The sequence below is a fragment of the Centruroides vittatus genome, unplaced genomic scaffold, assembly GCF_030686945.1.
Source record: "Centruroides vittatus isolate TY-2023 unplaced genomic scaffold, ASM3068694v2 contig_680, whole genome shotgun sequence".
NCBI classification, from domain to species: domain Eukaryota; kingdom Metazoa; phylum Arthropoda; class Arachnida; order Scorpiones; family Buthidae; genus Centruroides; species Centruroides vittatus.
Genome location: NW_027122427.1, coordinates 2,221,461 through 2,244,952, shown reverse-complemented (window position 1 = coordinate 2,244,952; position 23,492 = coordinate 2,221,461). Strand labels below are relative to the sequence as shown.

General features: G+C 31.6%; 1 protein-coding gene across 1 annotated transcript; it reads left to right on the top strand.

The window, feature by feature from the left end:
- The first annotated feature begins 1,276 nt into the window (after nucleotides 1–1,276).
- Nucleotides 1,277–12,795, top strand: Polr2J (DNA-directed RNA polymerase II subunit RPB11). The gene is made up of 4 exons (XM_067276256.1): nucleotides 1,277–1,413; nucleotides 6,139–6,228; nucleotides 8,943–9,117; nucleotides 12,652–12,795. The coding sequence occupies exons 1-4, from the start codon at nucleotides 1,361–1,363 to the stop codon at nucleotides 12,685–12,687; spliced, it is 354 nt and encodes a 117-aa protein (XP_067132357.1). The 5' UTR covers nucleotides 1,277–1,360; the 3' UTR covers nucleotides 12,688–12,795.
- Nucleotides 12,796–23,492: the final 10,697 nt, after the last annotated feature.

Sequence of the window (23,492 nt, the reverse complement as noted above, 5' to 3'; positions counted from 1 at the left end):
AAGCATAAAATTAAGCCATAAAACTGAATTAGCTCTATGGAAACCCCGTGAACTTTGATCTATCGGCCCGAAAGCACCTCGCTGATAACGAGAAAGGTTTAAGTTTAAAATTTGAGCTTTCTAGACTCAGTAGTATTTTCTACGAGCATCTGCAGTGCCAAATGAAAAAAAAAAAAAATGCAGCTTTTTTGGAGATTTTTGCGCTTTTCAATTGCTTATATTTCGGCAACCGCTTTATACAAAATCTTGAAATTTTGCACACTACGTAAGAAAACAATTTTCTTTTGAACGAGATATTCGGAATTACTTTAGGTGTTTGGGGAGCAGAGAAATTGACTACCAAAAATCGGCAATTCTGATTCCTGTATATATAGTCAGTCAGTGACTTTTTACTTGGTGGGGAGTCACTGCCGTGATTCCCGATTGCTCATTTCTCAAATACTGAAATATGTAAGTAAATTTAACCAACATGCATATTTCGTATATTTTCGTACGTATCACTGCATAATATGCACTTAAAATTTGAACAAGTCTGGTCACCTTACTAATTATTATGAACTGGCGAAATATATAGTCAACATAAATTTTTTGTAATTAGAAATAAGCAAAACGGATATTTTTAAATTTTTCTTTGTCTTCATGTACAAGTGTTATTCGGAAATCAACCTCAGATAAGCAGAAAAATAAGAAAAGAAGAAAATTTTATTACGTACAAAAGTTATATGTCGAGGCTACTTCTCAACGTAACAACCTTGTGAATTTAACTTTTTCCGCCCTGTGGACACTAATAGGGTCTGTTTTTGCAAGCCTATTATGGATTCCGTCATGCCCACAAATTAGGCGGCGGGGTAGTGAGGGACGGACCACCCCCAGGAAAATTCCTGGGAATTATTCGGTCTGTCTGGACTCGATCCTGGGTCCCCCAGAGCGGTAGGCTGTCACCTTGACCGTTAAGCCATCCGGTCGTCGAATATTCTCGAGTAAAATAATATATTAAAAATAACAAATGTCTTAAATAAAATAAAATAAAAAATATACTAATATAATAGAATTTATTTTTAAAAAGTTCTCATACCAAGCATCGTATTGGATAAATAACCCGTTCTATTTTTAATCTCTCTAATCTATCAATTCATTATTAAGTAATTAAATTAATATGATTTAATTAATACTGGTAATTAATAAAATTATTTAAATTGTGTAAAATCATTTTAATATAACCAATATTTAACTTAAAATGCATTTAAGAAACTTTGCCATTAATCTCGTTAACAAGCGGGAAATATAGAAACCATAATCTCGATCCCCGTCTTACGAAGGTAATAAACAACGAAGATTTATCAAAACTCAACTGAGAAGTATGAATGCTCCACCAGCTTTCGAGTCATTTCTTTTATTTGACGGAGAGAAAAAGTAAGTTTAATATATAAGTTTACAGAATAATTACTCATTTCCGCTTCCAAGTACTTTATTATATAATACTAATAAAAAAACAAAAATAAACTATTGTGATTGAAGGTGTCTCTCACATACCACCTTCAAAGAAATTAAACGATACTGTAATACTCTACGATACAGTATTTCGTACTTATACTGTATTTACAAGGAAACAGTTACATAATAAAAACTTGGTATACCAAAAACTTGAACATTAATTCACTCAAAACTGATTTTGTAACATAACATCTCAATGGCTGCATTCAGCAGAGTCAACAGTTGTAACTGAGCAAAGGTATTTCAATTGGTAGCTGTTATGTAGTTACATCTGCTGAACGATGAGTGACGTATGCATTGGAACAAAAAGCGGCAGCCATCATTGGTCAGTTTCAGGTAGTGTAAATGAAAGACATAAATGTATCCGGTTAAAGTGTACCTAGGTAACCCCTATGGTACTAAAATGGTGGCTTGTTTCTGATTCCAGCAAGCAAGAAATGAAACAGTGGGGACGCACATTCTAACCTAACCTAACCTATTCTAATAAATTACCATAATTATTACCAATCAAATTATTAGAATAGGTTAGGTTAGATTAGTACGTGCGATCCCACTGTTTTCCGGAATTGCAGCCATAACACTGCCATTGGGGTTACCTAGGTATACTTTGACCATATATCCTCTACAACCTTTAGATTCCCAGTACAAACGAAGATAGTCACTGAACTAATGTTTTCAATCTTCAACCACGATCTTCATCAGGTTCTTTGCCGTTTGCAAAAATGTAATGTAAAGAATATAGAACGTTTTTTAAATACAAAAATTAATGTTCTCCAGTATGTAGTAATGGTCAAAAATTTTTGAATTAATTTATAGACAGAAGCCTTTCATAATAATGATGTGTTCTATCTTCCAAGGAATAATACATAACTACCAATTCGATGCTCATCACAAGTATAGTGCCACGCATAAGATATTATGTTACTATCTTTGAAATTAATACAATTCCTCGATTTGTTTGCTTTGTAAATCTCCAGGGTTTCCAAGGCCCTGATGTGGTCCATTTTGAATGATTTTTTAATGAGACTGGCGTTATTTAAGTTGGCTCTTACATTGGGGTCCGTGGCGTACGTTGACAGTGCAGTGGAGTGTCTTTTTTTTGTTAATTTCATATTTATGCTCAGCAATTCTTTTTTGAACAGACCTTTTGGTGGATCCAATGTAGACAAGATCTCTTTGGAACCTATGATCCCTTATTGGGATACTGTACACCCCTGGTGCTCTTAAATTATCCTGTGTATGTTTCATGTTTCTCAGAAGCGAGTAAATAGTTTGCGTTCTCGAGTAAGCCAATTTGGTGCCCTTTAGAGCTATTTCCTTGTAAAGGGAATGCAGGTTTTTGTTATATTGTATAACTGTGTGTTTTCGTATTTGGGTCTTGGTCAGGACTCAAATTGGATCTTCCTGTTCCGTGGAGGTATGCCACCCTACGTTCATATTATGAAAGTTATGAGCTAAACTATGGATAAGGTTTCTTTTGTATCCATGATCAGCGGCAACGTCCTCTATGTGTCAAAGTTCTTGACCGTGTCCTCCCCTTTAGAATTGTGTGTGAATGCCCTATTTGTTAACGCTCTGAATGCCACAATCTTATATGGATACAGGTCTTCAGACTCTGCCAGTATGTATAGAGGTAGATAGCCTGGTTTTTAGTATACCCTCATTTCAATATTGCTTTCAGTGAGCTGAATGGTGGTGTCTAAAAAATGCACCTTGGATTTTGATAGCTGATCAAGCTTGAGGGTGAGACCATATGGGTTGTTATTCATGCTGTGTAAAAAATCGTTGACCTTCAGCTCGTTTTTCCATATGATAATCACGTCATCTATGTATCTACGGTATAAAATAATATCAGGTGTGAATCTGGGAATGACCTCTCTCTCTAATTACCGTAGAACTAATTCACATAAGTCACCCAAAAAGGAGAGTACTCCATAGGTACTCCCCTTTTTTGAAGATATGTAGTGTTGCCAAACCTAAATAGGGAATTGTAGCACATTAGATGTGTTAGCTCAAGTACAGTACATGTTTGCGGTGTGCCGGTAAGCTATATTTGGCGAGTAAGGCGTCGCTAAGGGCGCGGAAACAGGGTTGGAGTTTAATAGATGGATATAGGGCCTGAAAATCAAGTACAGTGATGTGGGCGTTCTCAATATGAAAATTATCACCTTTAATTGTCCAGCACAAATGTTTTAACAAAAATAAAAACGTTTTCGATCATTTTCAACGGTCATCTTCAGTTACAACTCAAATTAAAAAAAGAACGATAAAATAGAATTAAATACGAAAATATATAAATGCGCATGCGCAACTATAAATATATCGCGCATGATGCCTAATATACAGAATAAATGAATAAAATTATGTAAACAAAAATACGTGGCCGCATCTCTTGTATGTTGTTATTGTTTATCTTTATAAAACGATTTCCATGCGGTTGATAAAGAATCCGCGTCTCTATGATTGATACATCCCGTTTTTTCTTGGGCTTTATATATTTCTAGCTTTTCTAGATGTTTGATTGTATGTCTATTGTTCGTCGGCTTGATGACGGAAGCTTGGTCCCACAATACCTCAATATCTTGTTGCTTGGCGTATGAAGCTAGAACCGTACTGTCCAGATTCTTATTAATCGAGTACTGGTGTTCTTTGATTCTTTGCTCTAGTGCTGTAAAGTAGCTCCCACATAAACAACATCCGAATTAAATCGTTGGTCCTTTATTGGTATGGAGTAAACCCCCGTTAAAGAGTTCCGATCTTCTCTCTTCTTGTCATTCCTTAACAATTTGTAAACTGTCGGATTACGTCGGTAAACGATACGTATATTATTGGCCTTAGCAATTTCGTTTATCATTTTGTTCAAGAAGGGATAATAATTGATTACCATCTTCTGTTTACCGTTATCCGTGGGAGAGTGATTACTTCGATTCTGGAACGTTGTGATAAGTTTTTCTACTATATTTCTCTGGTAACCTTGTTGTGTTGCTATTTCGAGTATGTAATCCAATTCTTTATAGGTATCACATATGTTTGTGCAATGAGTATAGGCACGCTTGATCCAAGATCGGAACGCCGCATACTTAATATGCCTGGGATCCACCGATTGATTCGGGATGATGATAGTATTTAGACCCGGTTTTCCGGTAAATGTTCGTCTTGATTTCCCCTTCCCCGCAGGTGATATTAATATCGAGGAAATGAACATTATTATAGCTCTCCTGGTCCAGTTGTAAAGTTAAACCGTAAGGGTTATCATTGATATCATTTAGGAATCGTTGAGTGTTGTGCTTATTATTCCATAGAATGAATATATCGTCTATGTATCTAGTGTATAGAATAATATCATTTTGGAATCCGGGAAGAATAGTGGGCGTTCTCTGTTATCGGTGTTCGTAACAATGTGTCGATTAGCTCTTTGGAGTTCCTCACTGTGAAGGCATAATTTTTCAGATGTTCCACTAGTGTTTGGTGTATCTTAATCTCCAGAATTTTAGTGGGAGCTCTAGCTTTATCCAGGATTGGTCTGAGTGCCGGTGTAGACACATTTTAATTTGTGGTAAGCATTATTAAAAAAATAAAAAGCCAAAATTTAAAAATTTCCTTCACTATTATGCAAAATTTTTTAAAAATAGTGAGTTTTTTAGATACTCTGCAGAATATAGTGCTGATTTTGCCTCATCTTATAAGAGCTACTCACTTAAAAGAACAAGTTCTTATGTATGCAGAAATACAGTATATTGATATTATAAATATATTCTAAATGTGGATTGATTACTTACTGTATATCATTGATTTACTGAAAACAAACTTTCAGTTAATGTTTTTTGCTTTCATTATATTGGAACCTTTCTGTGCTATTGTTTGCTCCAAAAGTAAACCTGTGAAGTTTTTGACTTGACTTACTTTCAGTATCACAGTTTCAACCTACATCTGTATTGATTAATCAACTTGTTGCTGAATTATAAGAGCAACATGGTCATGCTCTGTACCTACTAATATACTGAATAAACTGCTAGTGATTGCAGCACTTCTTACTAATGTGATGGACAAGATCTCTTTGGGATAAAACCTTTCTCTTATTGTGTGTGTATGTATACAAATGTATATATAATTTCATTTTTTATTGATTTTTTTTCATTATTTTTTGTAAAATACCATTACAGAACAAAATAGATTTTAACATAAGCAATTAGTTATTGTGACATCATCACAATACCAGGCTGAATTTTTTAATCATATTGTAATTTAAAATTAAGCTTTCTATGTGTGGTCTCAATTTTCATCTATCTAACTCTGTTCTCAAGATTAACGAAAGATGGAACAACAATGGAAATGTATTAACAAAACAGTTTGAAAATTGCAGCCCGTTTATTTTGTTTGAATCATTTTTGTTTTGTAGAAATAATAATAATAAAGGTTTTGGTTTAACAAGAAGACAGGTGCTATCTTAAAAAAACATCTTGAAACATTTTATCATAAACATTTGACTCCTTAAACTTTATTACCTATGGTTTGTTTCTTATATAAAAATATGGAATTGGTACAGTAGTTCCAAACTTATTGATAAATTATATAGTTTAATATTTTGAATAATTATATAAATCTGTTAATTTAAAATTATTAAATTAACTATGCTAATTCTAGAATAACTATAGAAAAGGATACGAAAGTTCCCAATGCTGCTATATTTACAGTTAATAAAGAAGATCATACTTTGGGAAATATGATCAGAGCGTAAGTAATTCTCTTTATTTATATATGATAATAATTCTACTGTATTTATTCTTTGCTTGAAGATGACTTTTTTTAGAATGTTTAAAGTGCTTGCAATGATATAAGTAATAAAAATCATTTAATGCCAATCAACAGTGGTTATCTTATTCTTTAAGTGGATAATACTTTTGGCATGGTTAACATAGTCTTTATTTTTATAATTATTAATAAAAGATCACTATGATATTTTCCCTAGCTTTTCTCATGTTTATGATGCAGTTAGATTTGAAACAACATACCTAGAATAATTCTTATACTATTCTAGACTTTTATTTCTATAGTTCTAATGACCTAACTGATAATCATAGAGATCTAAATTGATAAATATCTTATACTGGTGTTCAAAATTAAGAGAATTTATACATTTTGTCAAGTTTCTGAAAAACTAAATGGGCACATTTTAATGAAATTTGGTGTGGATATGTAGTTATATAAGAGAAAACAAGTATACAATACAACAGTCATGGTACACACTAATGATTGTCAGTAAGGCTCATCAGTGCAGGAATGTCCAAAGCCTATGTTACAAGATATAACATAAAATGACTCTAATAGGAGGGTATCATCCTCCTCAATCTTGTATGACAGAGAGAAGATCCGTCTCACATTGCAACATCATACTGGAAAGAAGGCAGCTGATGAGTCCCTGTGACAGTCAGTCCCACTTATGCAGCAATGCAGTTTTCAGCTCCTGGATGGTTCTTGGCTACATTTTCCTTCCCAAGAGCATCCCAGACATGTTCAATACGGGGTTCCTATGCACCTGGAAAGTCAGGGATTTTCATTAGTGTTTAGAAAAAGTCATGGAATGTCAGGGAATTTGTTAAAAATTGTCAAAAAGTTAGGGAATTTGCTTCCTTGGCTGTCTTGTTGATTTTTTGCTGACAATATGCTTGACTTAGTGTAGCTGTCTATGGCAGTAAGAAGTAATGTGGTGCAGCACAACTTACAAAAATGGGTGCAGAATATTTTCAGGACCCAAAATTTCTCCCAAGCTTACACAAAATTTTTGGGAAAATTATTAATACCATTTAATAATTGGGAAAATAAATACCATTTAATAATTTAAATGGTGTTATTTATCATTTTCATTTTAATAATTTTGATTGTGTAACAAAACAATTTTGGATTTTTTTCCAGTTTATTAATATTTTATAAAGTTCAGGAAGTTTATTAAGAGAGAAATTTAATAAATAATGAATAATAAAATATATATGCAAAATGGCTTTGAAAAAATATATATATATTTTTTTTCAAAGCCATGTAGATTCATGGTTGTGGATTAATAACAGAATAACAAAATTTTAATAAAACATTTTATTTCTAATTTTAATAATAAAAAATATATAACCATTAGTTAGAAAAAATAACTAATGTTGGAGAAGCAAAACATATGTGCATAGGAAGTCAAATGCTGTTTTATTTTGTTAATGTGTCATACTGTAAAGGACATGAGGGTCAGGGAATTTGTACAAAGTTGGTCAGGGGAGGTCAGGGAAAGTCATGGAAATTAAAACAAAAATTTGAGTAGGAATCCTGTCAATAAGGTTTAGTTCTGGAGATCTGGCTAGCAAATCTATCTAGCAAATATCCTCACTTTCATTGACCAGGTGAATGCTATGTGGACAAGTGTCATCATCCATAAAAATGAACCAAGGGCCAATTACACCCCTGAAAAGTTAAACATAGGGCTGTAAGATCGCATCCCTAAAGCTTTCAGCAGTCAAGGAGCCTCTGTCAAACACATGGAGAGGTGTGTGGCCATCCAACATGATGCGGCTACCCACCTCTACGACACCTTTGCTGCCATGGCAGTCCCTTTCTCAGATGTTGGAGGAAAGGTATCGGGTTCCAGGTTCTCTCCAGATGAAGGTGCATCAAGAATTCATGTCCAGGCTGAACTGCAACTCATCTGTGAAGAGAATGGTACCCCACTGAAGTCTTGTCCAAGGCTGATGTTGTCTGCACCATGCTAAATTCACTCTCTTGTGTGTTGAAGTGAGCAGGATGCAAAAAGTGGGTCTTCTGGCAAAAAGCCCTCTCTCATGAAACTTCTGGAAAACTTGGGTTCTAGTGGCAGCATACAGCTCACAAGATAGCTGTGAAGCTGTAGCAGTTCTGTGACGCTTCACTGAAAGTGCCAAATAACAATCTTCATTGGCCATCACAGCTCTTGGGTGACCTTGTCCACGCTTTCTCAATATGGATCCAGTGTCCTTAAACTGGATCCATATTGAGAAAGCCTGGGCAAGGTTGTTGAACATGCTATTTTGCAATTTCAGCTTGTATCAGAATGCAAAGGACACCATATTGAACATTTATGTCACTTGTAAATGTGGCATACTTTTTTACTTTACTTTTGTATTGCTTTCCACCATAAAAAAGCACAAATTGTTTAACTAAATTTTTTTCTTCGCTAAACAAAATTTCACTGCTGCGTGGGTATTCATGCAAAATGTCAAGTTGTTCTGATCAGTGGTTCTTATTTCAGACAATTGTAAAATTGTAACTTCAATTATAATCATGTTGCCTGTATAATAAAGAAATTATCTACTATAAATTTATAATTAAGTTTTAGAAATTAAATAATATGTATACAATGAGAAAGATCTAAATTAAAAGTAAATTAAAATAATCTTTATTTTTAATCAAAAATTTTATTATCTTGTTTTTAGACAATTAATGAAAGATCCAAATGTATTATTTGCTGGATATAAAGTGCCACATCCACTGGAACACAAATTTCTTCTTAGACTTCAAACAACTCCAGATTATTCACCTCAAGAAGCATTCACAAATGCCATAACTGATTTAATTAGTGAATTATCTCTTCTTGAAGAAAGATTTAGGGTATGATCTTAAAATTTTATTTTTGGTTGTAAAGAATAAAAATGTCACTTTTACTTATATCTTTGTTTAACATTGAATATAAAATTTTAAACAAAGTAGTTATTTTCATATGCACTTCTTTTTATTGATATGATATTAAGATTTTAATTTCATTTTAAAATATTAAAAATAAATTTATTTAGATTTATTATAAAGCATTTTAGTAACACTGAAAACAATCATAAATACATTTTATCAGGAATATATTTTTGAATTTAATAAATACTAAAAAATCATGCTACAAAATCTTAAATTCTTTTATAAATTATTACTTAAGAATTTCTCTTTCTGAAGTTACAATCCGGTAAACTAGCAAACTTTGATATGAACACTTATCCGAACATTGTTGCAGACCCAGGTACCTTCTTTTATTGATACAGTGTTGCTTTCTTCCATCTGGATAATGTGCCATACCATATTGCTCATATTGTTTGAGAATGGTTTCTGGAATATGAAGAATTCCAGATATTGCCCTGGCTTTCAAATTTTCCAAATTTCAACTTAATTGAGCATCTATGGTCTATGCTAGAAAAGCAAATCCAATCTGCTGCTTTTCAGCCATGGAACTTATAAGAGCTTTACTGCAATATTTCAAGTTAATTGTGGAAGATGTTTGTTGCAAAAGATGAACTGTAGTGCAACTGAACCTGGCTTCTTCATACTAATACTTCCTCTTACACATAGTTTTCAAAATGAACATTTTCGTAAAAACCAACATGACAGTTTTCCTTCATTTTCCTTACCAGATTTAGTCCCTTGTGACTTCAATTTCACTTTGGAGAATAAAAAAGAAACATAAGGTAGCATTTTTGATTTGATCAAGGAGGTCCATACCAAATCACGACATATGTTTCGGAATTTTCAAAACAATGATTTCCAAGAAACACTTGAAACTTAGCAGAAATGGTGGGATTGCTGTATAATTTCAGGGTAGGACTGGGACTTTTTAAGGAGATAGTGGCCATATTTAAATATCTTCTTTCTTTCCACATATTTAAATAAGTTAAAAATATTAGTCTTTATAGATCAAATCTGATTTCTTTTTTGATTGCACCTCATACATGAGGGGGTCTGTCTGCCCAGCAGTTTTAACTGAATATCCAGCAAAAAAATTCTGGATTTTGAAAATACTGACACGTGATTTTTCTACAGAAAATATCTCTAAAAGTGTAGTTTTTTTTAATCTAATGCACTTAGTTTTATAATGTCCAGTTTAGTTTCCATCGTAGTAGAGCGATACTTCTTGCATTTATCTCTACTGCTAGATTTACTATTATGTTTTGCATGCATTTTTGATGCACTAATTGTAAAAGTTTATAAAAATTGCATACAATAACAAAAAAATGCCATTACTTCAACATAACCAACTTCAATGCCACCTCACGAGTTGCAATGGAACCTCAAAATTCAGGCAAAAACAAAAAATGATGATATGCGATAGAAATAAGTCCACAATTATTTATTAAAAATTTATTATTTATTACTGGCTAAAGACTGGGTCAATGCCATCCTATAAATGGCAAGAGAACTTCATAATCTGCACAAAATTTAAATATTAGATGTACAGTACAATCATATTGTTTGTAAATCTGAAACTTTGTAAGTGGGAAGCACCTGTAGTTACCATGGAGAAAAGATAGACTTGGTTCAGTAAGTTAAGTCTACTATGATATAAGTTGTCTTAATTATCTGTTTCATATATATTTAATTTACATACTAAATATTAAGCCAAAAATAAATTTTTTGTATTTCATAAAAATTAAGAGAATTTGAATGTACATTACATTCATTTCATTTACTTTTTGTGAACTAAAGAATCCAAATGGCTGACTTTGCTGAAATATTTTACTGTTCTCATTAATTCATTTGTATGTATTAATATTTGCAAAAAAAATCTCAATGCATCAGTTTTTAGGAGAATGGAAAACAAAACAGTAAGGGACGATATATGCATTGGAGATATATTATAAGTGAAAGATTGTAAATTATTGATTTTTTGTTAATACCAATAAAATGATGTTAATAAAAGTTAGAGCAAATTGAGGCAGAGTCCTATATGATATTAGGCTTCCATGTGTATTATAGTAAGTGTACTTAGTTTTATGACTACCCAAAACTTTTTTTGCTTGTCTTATTTTTATGTCTAAAACATATTTTTACAAAGCTTTTTCATAATCTGAAACATAATCACATTAAATACATAAATTTATAAATATGATAGAAATTTACACCTTACAACAGAATAAATTTCACAGTAAGTTTTCAGAAACTTTCTCTAATTTTTGCATTTACTTGATTAGTAGCCACCTGGGAGCAAAACAAAGAAGTTACTAACACTGCTCAAAAGTAATTAACTAATTGATTATTTGCAATCATGCCAAATTCTTAATTTCTGTCATAATTTGGCTGGAATTTAGCATCACTAAATACTCAATGCATCAAATTTTAGCATCTAACTCTTTATATGTACCATAGAGTTATATAAATTGAAAACTAATTTGGACTTGAATATAGTTGACAGCATTTTTTTTTTTTTTTATTAATCTTTTTAAAACTGGAGGAAAAAATCAACTAATATTTAAATAAACAAATTTATGAGAAATAAATTTTTACTACTATTACTTAATTGTACTGTGAGTGAGTACACGAAAATTTGAATTTTCCTTCATTTCTGACTTACGGAGGTCTAAAAACTTCTGAACTCTAAACCATTTACTAAATGAAATAGAATTACAATTAAAGGTTGAAAAACAAACCAGTTTTTCTTAGAGAGAAACCTTTTTTTATTACATCATATTTATTCCTAAATGCATTTCACCTCTTCAGTAGGGCTCCAGAATGTACAATATAATTCAATTTGTCAATCACAATAACTATCCATTACAATCTCTTACTCCGTGTTTACAGTTTTTATGTCTGACAAGGTTTACCCCATTTTAAGTTTCCTTCAGATATGAGTTCTTGTTTCTTTCTATCTAGATCTTGTAGAGTCAGTATTATAATATGTTGTGATTTATCTGCTCTAATTAAACAAAGATTGGATTTTTTAAGAAACTTTTTTAACCTATTATATTTACCTATATATTTTTTGGCTTTATGATCCTTAATATATCCTTTATCTGTATTGAATTTCTTTAAATCTTCAGCAATTTTAATTCTAATTTCTTCTTTTTCATATTCACTTTTAAATATTGTGTATTCTATGTTTGCTACAGTATCTATTGTTTTGTCAAAGAAAGGTAAATTCATACTAATACTGAACGACAGAAAATGCATATAATCTTCTGGAATTTTCTTTGCAGATAAATTAATGACTAAATTTTTTTGCCATTTTATTTTTTCATTCTCTGATGGATGATTAAATAATTTACTCAATTTATCGTTTTTATTTTTTATATATTTAATATTGTTATTAGTAAGATTAGAAAATTCTGACTCCATCGTTTTCAATATTTTATTTTTAAAAAACTTTTACTACATTTTTGTTTTTTACAGGAAGCTGTGCGAGAAAAACAAGAAGGTTTGGACTAGATTTTAGTTTCTTATATACCATACTATACATGGAACATATTTGTCACTTTAACTTCATCAGTTCATTGTTATTTTATAAAGATAATAAATTATTTTTTTGTTAACTGACTATTTATTCATTGTTATCTTTTTTTATACTTTTTAAATAATTAATATACTTTCATTTTAGATGAAAGGTAAGTTAATATCAAATTTAAGTATAAAACAAAACTAATATAGGTTGAATTTTATTATAACTTTTAACTTCTCTGTCAAGGAATAAAAATTTAAGACAAATTATATATATATATATATATATTGCTGTATATATAGTATAAGTATATAATCTTTAATAGATGTTAAAATTTAAAAAGTAGAAGAAATAACAAACATCATTATGTCCTTTCTCATATCTCAGAAACACAACTGTTTCTTCCCAGTGAAGTCAATCTTTGCTGAGGCTACTTATCCACTGTAATATGCAATAAACATTAAAAGGTGTATAATCATTAAGTACCTTATTAATTAATGGACCTATTTTATTCTGAAATGTTCATACTAGAATAGGTGTATGGGTCATTTTTATAGTAGAATATGTGAATAGGTTCATTTTAATCAATTTTTGAAGTTCTCAAAATCCACATTCTTAATGCTGGAGTTTTTTAATAGTGTTTATAATACAACTTAATTCCAGTGTTGATATTAGTATTACTTGATCAATGTTCAGATTCCACTGTTCGTATTATTTATTGTTAAATAATAATTACCATTTATAGACACATTTCCATAAGATATTCTGTTGTATTTGATAAGATTAAAATTTCAATAGATTCTGAAAACCTTATTGGCAAATTAGATGCTAAGTTAGTTTTAAAAAAAATTGAGAATTAAAAATGCAAAAATTAAACTCTTTGTTCAGTGAATAAAAAATAAGCATTCTATTTTGATTTACAAGCTTTAATCTTCTATGAATTTGAGACATTTGATTTACGATAATATAAATTCTTACATGTAGAATATCAAATATTAATATAGATTTAATATATATATAATTTTTAAAATACTCTAATTATATTCTGTGTTTTTTAAATTTATTTTCTAAAGGACAACGTTAAGTTTGGGCAATTTCCACTCAACTATATATCAAATTAACGCTTATGATAAGAGGAACACAATGGTTGTATCACTTTTAAGTTGGAAAATTAAAAGAAATTGCTTAAAATTGCACTTTTTCATCTAAAAGTAAAAACAAGTATTTTTGTGACTTGCATTACACCTGCTATTATGCAAACTATTAATAAATGTAGACAAGGTGATACTTCTGAGAACTTGTTACACCATTAGTTGCTCCTTCTATCCTTTTGAAATTGTGAAACTTTTTGTATGCAATTGCAGTGCTTATGCTACTAATGTAAGATACTTTATTTAATTTTCTTACATAAATTTTAAGTCTTGTGAAAAGTGATACTTGTTGCTTATGGTATTTTCTATCAAGTTATGTTTTTTATAAGTTGAGTGCAAAAATCAAGTAATCCATGGAGAGTCAACAAGTGTAATTTTTTTTTTTCTTTTTTTCAAACTTGTTCCCAGGTTTTAGTTCCCTGACTTGAAATTGGCACCATTGTGTTGTCATAAGTTTGTGTTCCTTAAGGTGACCAGAAATCAGCCAAACTTAACTGTCTTTTGAATGTGATTTAAAAACATTTTAATGATAAAAATGATGTTTTACTGATCAGATAAGCTGAAGTTATTAGGCTAGAAACTTGACTAATAAATTTCATAGATGTGTAATATGGACCAAAGGTAGGCAGTTCTGTTGTCATCTTTTATTAGTTTAAATTATTTAATATCTTAGCCAAATTCTAGCCTGATAAATCTAATCTTATCTAAATATAAACATCAATAAAACCAATTTGATCAATGCCAAGTGATTGCATTGGGCTATATTAATACTACTAATTAAATGTCAAGTAATTTAATAATTAAATTTATCAAGAGATGTAACTCTAAGCCAAATTACTTGACATTTTACTAGTAGCATTAATATAGCCCAATGTAATCTGGCAATTGTTTGGCCAAACGTAAGAATCAAGTTTATAGATGTTTATATCTGTATATATATGTCATGCTAGGGTAAAGCAATAGCTGGCTTAGTGTCATAGTGGGAGTTATAGGCCATGGATACTGTAGTTTGCACCATGAATAACTAGTATGGTAATATCTAAATTAATAGTTCTGGAAGCAAAGATCAGATAGAGGTCTAAGGCCATGCATCCATACAGCAAACAGGAGCTCTGGTTTAAGTCAGAGGCGTAGCTAGGAGGGCAGGTGGGGGCGGCCTGCCCCGGGTGTCACCTGTGTAGGGGTGACACCTGGTAGGCCTGTACCTATTAAAAAAAAAAAAAACGGTCAATGGCTTGCCTCCCATGACAGTTTCTTTGCTGTGAGGAGATGCCACGAGGCACGAGAGCTCACACCAGCTGAAAATCTTACTATGATTTATTCTATAAATCTAAACTCATATGTTGCGACATTGCATACTCAATATAGCATTCAAGTTGCTCAAGTGCGAAGATATTACAATTCAACAGTGTTTTATAAAAGAGTTAAAAAGGGTGACACCACGATATCTGCACTGGGTGTCACCCATGCTAGCTACACCACTGGTTCAAGTACACTTCAGGCCAATTCTTTTCCTCTAGAATTTTCTAAATTAATTATTAAAATATTAATTTAATTATAATTATAATAAATTTATCAAGGGATAGACCTAACATCTACCTCTAGGACAATTACTTGACATTTAATTGGTAATTAATAGCATTAATATAGCTGATATAATCTGAGCTTATCACAGGATCATTAGAATAATTCAGGCTTAGTTTACATGGTTTAAATTTTGATAAGCATTTTTCCCCACTGGAAATTCTTTTTTTACTGATTTTTAAATCTATTTTTCAATTATTGGTAAATATTATTTCCATTTATATGGTTTTAATATTTAATGCATCAGAATTAATAATTAAATTAATTTGATATGGGATATTTCAAAAAGTATTCAAATTTTAAAAATGTTACAGAATAAGTAATGCTTGTTAGATAAAAGAAACTTCTTTTATAATTCATAATCAAAGTTTGTTTTGAAGGCATTCAAGATACTGTATTTACTCATGTACAAGATGATCTTGCATATAGGACAAGGTGTGACTTTAAAGATCAAAATAAAGAAACTTAGGTTTATTAATACAATTCAAATTTTATTTCATTTAATCACAAATAAAATATCAAATGCACACATTGTCCAGTTTTACATGAACAAATTATGTTGTCGATTTTACAAGATTTTTCCTTAAAGTTTAAAATGCCAGTAATTTTTGTGGGACAATCAGGAACCTTTTTTGCCAATTCTTGACAGCCGAATCCACTCTGTCGATTATACGTACGAGTTTCTCCGAATTCTGATTTCCAAATAATCATCTGTTTTCATATGGGAATAGATTAAACCTTATATCGGGCTCTCGTGAGATTTTGGAATTTCAATTTGGAATTCAATTCAAAAGTGTTGCTTTTCCTATTGCTATTCATCTTTACTCCTGACAATACACAAGAATGATTCAAATGATCCAGATAAAATACTTTGTTTTTAAACACGAGAGGGTGAGCATCTGTAAAAAATGCAAATACACAGTTTACTAAAATTATTGCAAAAATGCAAAGAATCCTTTGCTTGTGTGTATAGGATGACCTAGGTTTTTGAAGCAATGAAAAATGAATAAAAACCTCATCTTATACGCGAGTAAATATGGCAATTCTTAGTAGATGACTGTAAAGAATCCAAAATCGTAGCATATTGAATAGCTTGATTCTACTTTTGCTCTATCTTAGTTCCAAAGTATATGAGTTTTAACTTGGACAATACTTTATAAAATGTCCTAATTGTTGATAAGGATTGTTCAAGAAAACAAACATATCAATTCATCTAAAATCCTTTGGAGTTGAGATGACCAATTCCTGGTATTATAGTTACATTCTATAAAGTGCAATAAGCAATTTTCCTAAGGTCACAAGATAATTCTAATTTTTTTCAAAAAGGTCAGCAAGTAACTCAAAACAGTTACCTCTAAAGGAGATCTACCTAACTCAACTTGTAACATGGGGCCATGGACTGAACACATTCAAGCTTAAAAATATTTTTGAAATAATACAATCAAATTCATCTCAGTATCCAAAAGTAATCAGCCCAAAATGGGGATTAAATATGTTTAACTTTGTTTTCAAAATAGTGTCAAAATGCCTCTGATAAAACCTGTTTTTTAATTTAATTTTAATGAAATTTAAAATTAATTTAATGTTTCACTTAATATCTTTAAATGCACAATCTCTAAATGATATTTAAATAAGTCAGAACTTAAAAAAAAAAAACACTCCCAAATATTTAGTCTGGGGCAAGTTTTATTTCCTGTTTGTTTATGAAAATTCTATCAGTTTTATGACTTCTACCATTATAAAATATCAAGTCTTGTTTTTGAACATTAATTGACAATTTGATATTTTTTAAATATTTACACCAAGAGGTAGGCTTTTTGTTGCAAAGTAACTTTGGAATTGGCCAGAAGTGTGTCATCTGCATAAAACAATGCAGGTCTAAATCAGGTCCTAGTGAATATCCACGAAGATCTAGTAAATCAAAAATCTTTAGCAAATCATTAAACATCAAAATAAATAACATAGGACTTGAGATCCTCCTGGGTTAGATTCGAGCATAATTAAACCAGTAGAGCCGAGCAGAAACCTAGACACTTGATAAAAACTTGGTAAAATTGATTAATACATTGGATATTACCTAGTAAAGCTGCAGGTGATTGCTTTAGGAGGAAAAAACTGTGCTATTTGTACTTTGCTGTAAACATTGTTTTGTGTAAATCAAATGTTTGCTCAGAAATAATGCAAAGTGATAGTTGATGTTATATAAATTATAATATTGAAAATAACTGATGACATATGTATTTCCCATCTAAAAAATTTTTACAAATACTTTGTTTGTGGCAACCATTTTGAATTTTTCTTCGACATTTCTAAACTTCAATGTACTAGTACCGCAACAGCCAACCAGAACCAACTTAGAACCATTCTGGTTCTAAGTTGGTTCTAGTTGGCTGTTGTGGCACTAGTACATTGAAGTTTTATGCAGCTTTACCAGGTAATGTGCCCATATTTTCTTGTTCAATTATAAGTGATACATTTAACTTGGTTAATCAGTGTTCAATGTTTTGAAAGTGAAATTTTATAATAAATTTCACTTTCAAATGGAAATACAACGGGCAGAAATTATTTATAAAAGTAATCGTTCTGTTGAAAGATAGAAAGCAAGTTTTAATTGTTTGGCATTACTATTGACATACTGTTTTGAACTTTTGCTATCATGTAAACAGGCTATCATTTTAACTAGTGATGTAACGAATATTCGGTTACTACCCGGTATTCGGCCGAATATTTAATCACTATTCGGCCGAATACCGAATACCTAAAAACAGGAGTAAGAAATAACAAAAACACAGTAAATTAATCATTTTGGTTACTTTTATTAATGCTGAAACATTAAACTATAATTATTAAAGTTAATAAGAAATAGCATCTAACTTTAGTATTAAATTATTTCGTAATTAAATAATATTATAGCCTTTATCTAGTTCGATATCTTATGGCATTGATGGCGTGTAGGTTAGAATGTATCGGGCATTAACGTTATTGTTTAGTTAATTATGTTATATTCGTATTCGCGTATATTTTAATATTTATACGATATATTTGAACTTTTCCACAACTGGGGAGAAACTAGACCATATTATGTCACCACTAAAGTATATCCTTAGGGTGCCATTCAGTCTACAAATATGTAGTAAAAACAAAATTTTAGTGTTTAATTAAAGAGTTAAAATAATCGATTACAAATAAAATAACTTATAAGTTATAACTTACATCTAAATACCAACAACTGCCGAATCATAGCAGGCTATTTACGGCTATTACATAAATTATAAACCAATTTGGCACTAGAGGTAGACGTTAGGCTCCATCTCATATTAACTTTTAATAATTATAATTTAATTAATTAATTTAAATAATTTAGACCTAATGGAAGAAAAAATCATAGTGACAGCTGGCCAATAGAGGGCACGGTGCGCGATCTTTGCCATAATGCGGTTTGCGCGCCAATTTTCGTACGTGCGTTAATCAAGCCGAATAGTTTGGCCGAATATTCGGTATTCGGCCACGCTCCTAGCCGAATATTCGGTATTCGGCTGAGGCCGAATATACTATTCGTTACATCACTAATTTTAACTGATCAAGGATCTCTCAATTTTATTAACAATTTAATCTTTGGATGGCATTTAACAGGTTGAATTCATTGCTCAAAATGAAAATCAGTTATTTTAAATCAGGATTGCAATCTTCATGATTATCTGTAAGAAAGTTTATTTTTATTAATAATAATGTGCAGAATAACTAGAAAAAATAAAATACAGAAAATGATCTTTGTATCATGTAATAATAACACAAACTAACAACAAAATATTTTAAACAGTTCAGTGATTAAGATTGAATGCAGGTCTGTGTTCAAATGTTTATAATGCTGGTATATTAAAAGATTGATATACAGCCTAATCATACCTGGAAAGAAATCAATACCTGGCTTGAACATAATCATTATATTGATTTAAACATAAGTTTTCTTGTTAAAGCGCAATAAATTTCCTCGAATTATAAATAATTAACAAAATTAAAATCTTATCATTTTTAATTTTAAAAATCTGAAAAGTAGAAATGTAAAATTACGAGAGGAGACATATTAGATATGAACTTTATACAAATTACCGAAGTTTTTTTTTACCCGAATTAAACGCTTATATAATTTGATTTTTTTTCGTTCGTTTATTAAAACATCAAAGATTCGTTTTGTCTAAATGTATACTTTTTACGTCAAATTGACGTCACTATTGCATTTTCTCGCAAGGAAACAATGACGTCAAATTGACATAATAGTATACACGAGTTCAACAAGACAATGCGTCTTAAACGACAATCTCCTATAATAAATCGAATGGTTGTATAACAAAATTTTATTAAAAATTAGTCATTAAAATATGCAGATTTATTCATCATGGTTCCTTTATCACATACTGGAATACAGAAATTTATGATTATTACGGAATACCTTAATAAACATCTGCAGTACTAAATGAATTCTAACCGTATAAAGCTTTCAAGCCGAATATTCTTTCTTAATTTTGTATTTTAACAAAGTATGGCACAAATTCAATAACTTTTGTGGTAAGTAGGTAAAATGTGTACAAATTCTCAATAGTGTTCAAATATTGCGCTAAACGGTTTTTTGCGTTTCAAAACCTTGAAAATTCATATTAAGTCATAAAACAGAGGATAAGTAAAACAGTTTGGAGTACTTTCACATTGTTAATGTAATTATCACGCTTCACTAATAGTTCAAGGTTGGTTAAAAATTATCTACGATTAATGAAATATTGATAACGATCAATACAATATCGATAAAAATTGCTAAATTAAATTCCACATTTTTTTTGTTTTTTCATATACACAGTCTCTGATTTACGTAAAAGCCACACAAGCCATAGATTAGGGCCACGTCTTCGTTTTATCATTGACCAAAAAAATGTTGAGGGGACTTCCTCAATGTTTTAGTTTAGGAGCTACAGTATACATAAATCTGGTCTTGCTTATGTGTACAGTACATGTATAAAAAAAACAACGTATACCAAAAGACTACACTTGTTCAGTATGAGAAATCATCCATAAATTAAGTAACACAGCTTTTGTACTTCTTAGCTGCCAGCATTAGCTACCAGCGCGCATAATGCTATCGCACATTCTCGACTCCTAAAATCATGTAACGCATATCTTCAATCAATAATACGCAGCACGGGGGAATTCTGAACGTTACATTATTAATTACTATACATGTGTGATCTACAGTACAGTACAAGGCACTGACGTAATAAACGGTACGGTTTGCTATGCAACATTTCGGTAACAAAAATTAATCTTGTTACCCAAGAGTCAAGACCGTTACGTAACGTTTTTATGAACACCCACCACCTCGTAACTCGTATGATTACTGCATACTCACTCATCCATATCTGCGTTACGTAATCTACGGACAATCCCTGATTGGAATTCCCGTAATTTATAGAAAAATGATGTATTGCATGCAGGTTTAAATAAAAAGGATCAACCGAATCAACACATTTTATATCTTTTCTGTTAAAAAAAACTTGTGGCAAGAATGTATAAATTTATAATGAAATTTATACTCATGATCATTAAAATTATTGTTTTTATATTCAGATATTTTTCAAACTATATATTCAGCCTATTATAGGCCTATATTGTAATACATATAGTTTATTTTATTATTAGTCTATCAGGATCTGATTTAAAAGAGGCTGAAGGATCCTAGTGAAAATCCTAGCGTGCCGCTCTGGAGGATCCGAGTTCGAGTGCACGGATGGGTTGATCCGAATATGTCTGATCTTATCCCTCCTCAACCCATTAGTGGTTGATTAGATAAAATACTTAACACTTGACAGTTGTCGCAGGTTCGCACCTGGTGTAAGATTCGCCGACTTTAAAGGGGGATACAATTAATCCCGCGTCACTGACACCAGTGTAAGATTTGGACTGGTGTAGACTGGGCTTAAATATCCCGCGTCAGGATGAGCTTAAGGGAACCCGTGTATGTGGGCGGTTGCGAAGGAGGCAAATGATGACAAGTGTTTACATGCGGAAAACCGTTTATTTGGACGAATTCTTACATCGGTTTGATTGTTCCAAATCTCAGCGATCTTCAGTACCAGGCACAAGTTCGGTTGGTCGATCTATCCAGTCCCGGGCGGACGAGAAGGGCTGTTGGACGATGGAGACGAGCGGTGCTACACTTAGATGTTCAGGGCGACGACACTACACACACTATCTTAATCCACAAGAGGCATGTCCGTCCTTCCGGAAAAAAACTTTTCTTGACTTTGAAGTCCCAGTTTTTATACGTTTTTCTCGTGTACTATCCACCTTGCGGATTGGTCCCTCGTCCCTTTCCTCGTTTCCCGATTGGTCTCCCCTTTATTTTCAAGCACAAAACGAGACCATGTCGGGTCGCAGGAAAGGTCCGATTCGAGGTGTCTATTTGACACCCTTTGTCGACTATACTCCAAGATTGTTGATAGAACCACAACACCTGCACTCATAAATTAAATCCGTTGTTTATAATTGATGTCATTTTGGAATTCTAACTATCACGCGATATTTTTCTATCTTTCCAATTTTTCCTTTTTTCTGAAATTGTTTTCCTAAGTTGACATTTTTCCTTTGAATACTTGTGTCAAACTTATACCTCTTTATGAGCGCGTGTGTCAGAGTTCTACCTTTGGATTGAACATTAACAGGTCGTTTAACACGCGTTGACGTCGTCCCGAGACTCGTTGTTTACATTTTTCGTTACGTTGTTTTGATTAAGAGTTTTTTTTTCCTCTCTCTCTCTCACATAATTTATCGTTATTTTTTTTCACAACAGAATTCTGCATTTTTGCGATTTCGGACCTCGTCTGGGTCCTTACACCTGGCAGGACCAACGGGATGGCCATGTAAAGTTTTTTGGATTTTCATCACGAGTCTAGAACCTAAATAGAAGTCAGTTTTAAACGCGGAGAAAAGTTATAAGTAACAGGGGATAATGAAACTGATAGATAACTTTTATCATGAATAGAGTTTCTGCCACTCCATGTTCGACTTAAATTTTCTTCTCTGATTGTTTAAACACAAAAATATTTTCGGCAACAAGCAAACATTGAAAGTAACCTTCTGAATGAATCGTTTGTCTTATCAACCACCAAAGCCAATATACAGTAGGGGGGAAGGTCGGGTAGTACCGGACAAGCGTTGTTTCTAACATTTGCCGCAAGTGGCAGAACCCGCGAAGACACCAGCATGTTGGGTGAATAAAGAAAGTTCAGATTCCCGCCATATTTAGTCAATGTCAGTAGTGTGTTGACGTGGCAGAAAATTTGGTAGTTTTAATAGTGTTTTGAGTGAACGAAGATGACTTCTGGTTGTCATAGCTTGCTCCAAAATTAAACTTGGTAAAAATGTAATGACTGTAAAAAGTGTAAAAGAATGATTAATATTTTTATCTTAGAAAAATGAGTTGTAACAGGTGTTTTTATAAGACAATGAAGTTTTGTATGGAATGTAATCTGGACCAATTGAGCTGTAAAATTTTTTTATAATATAGGAGAAGCTTAGGTGTCCGGTACTACCCGACCTTCCCCTATATTCGCGCTGTCCAGTAAGTAAATAGTCCTGCGATTTATCCATGTCGGAGAAAAACCATTCAACCGAAACTCTCTCTCATTAATTCATTTTTAATTTCTAGAGTTTTAATTTTTCTATATTTGATCGAAATATTCCAAAATTTTCTTTTTCTCCGTCCGAAATAGTACCGAAAACATTTCCGCAAATAAAATAACGTAGTGAAAACTTCATCACTTCGTCATTATTCGTTAAATTTAAGTTCAGTTCTATAATACAATAAATTAAATGCCGTTTGGATTCCTCCATGACCTTAAGCAACGCGCATAAATTGTAGAAATAATTACAGTATAGAGAATAATTCATTTCCGCAGAAACGGTGAGTCAATTACTTGGAATTTAAATCTAATTTATTGTCTTTAGGAAAGATTATCTTTTTTCCTGCTATCGATGTAAATTATGTAATAAAATCTAATAGATAACATCGT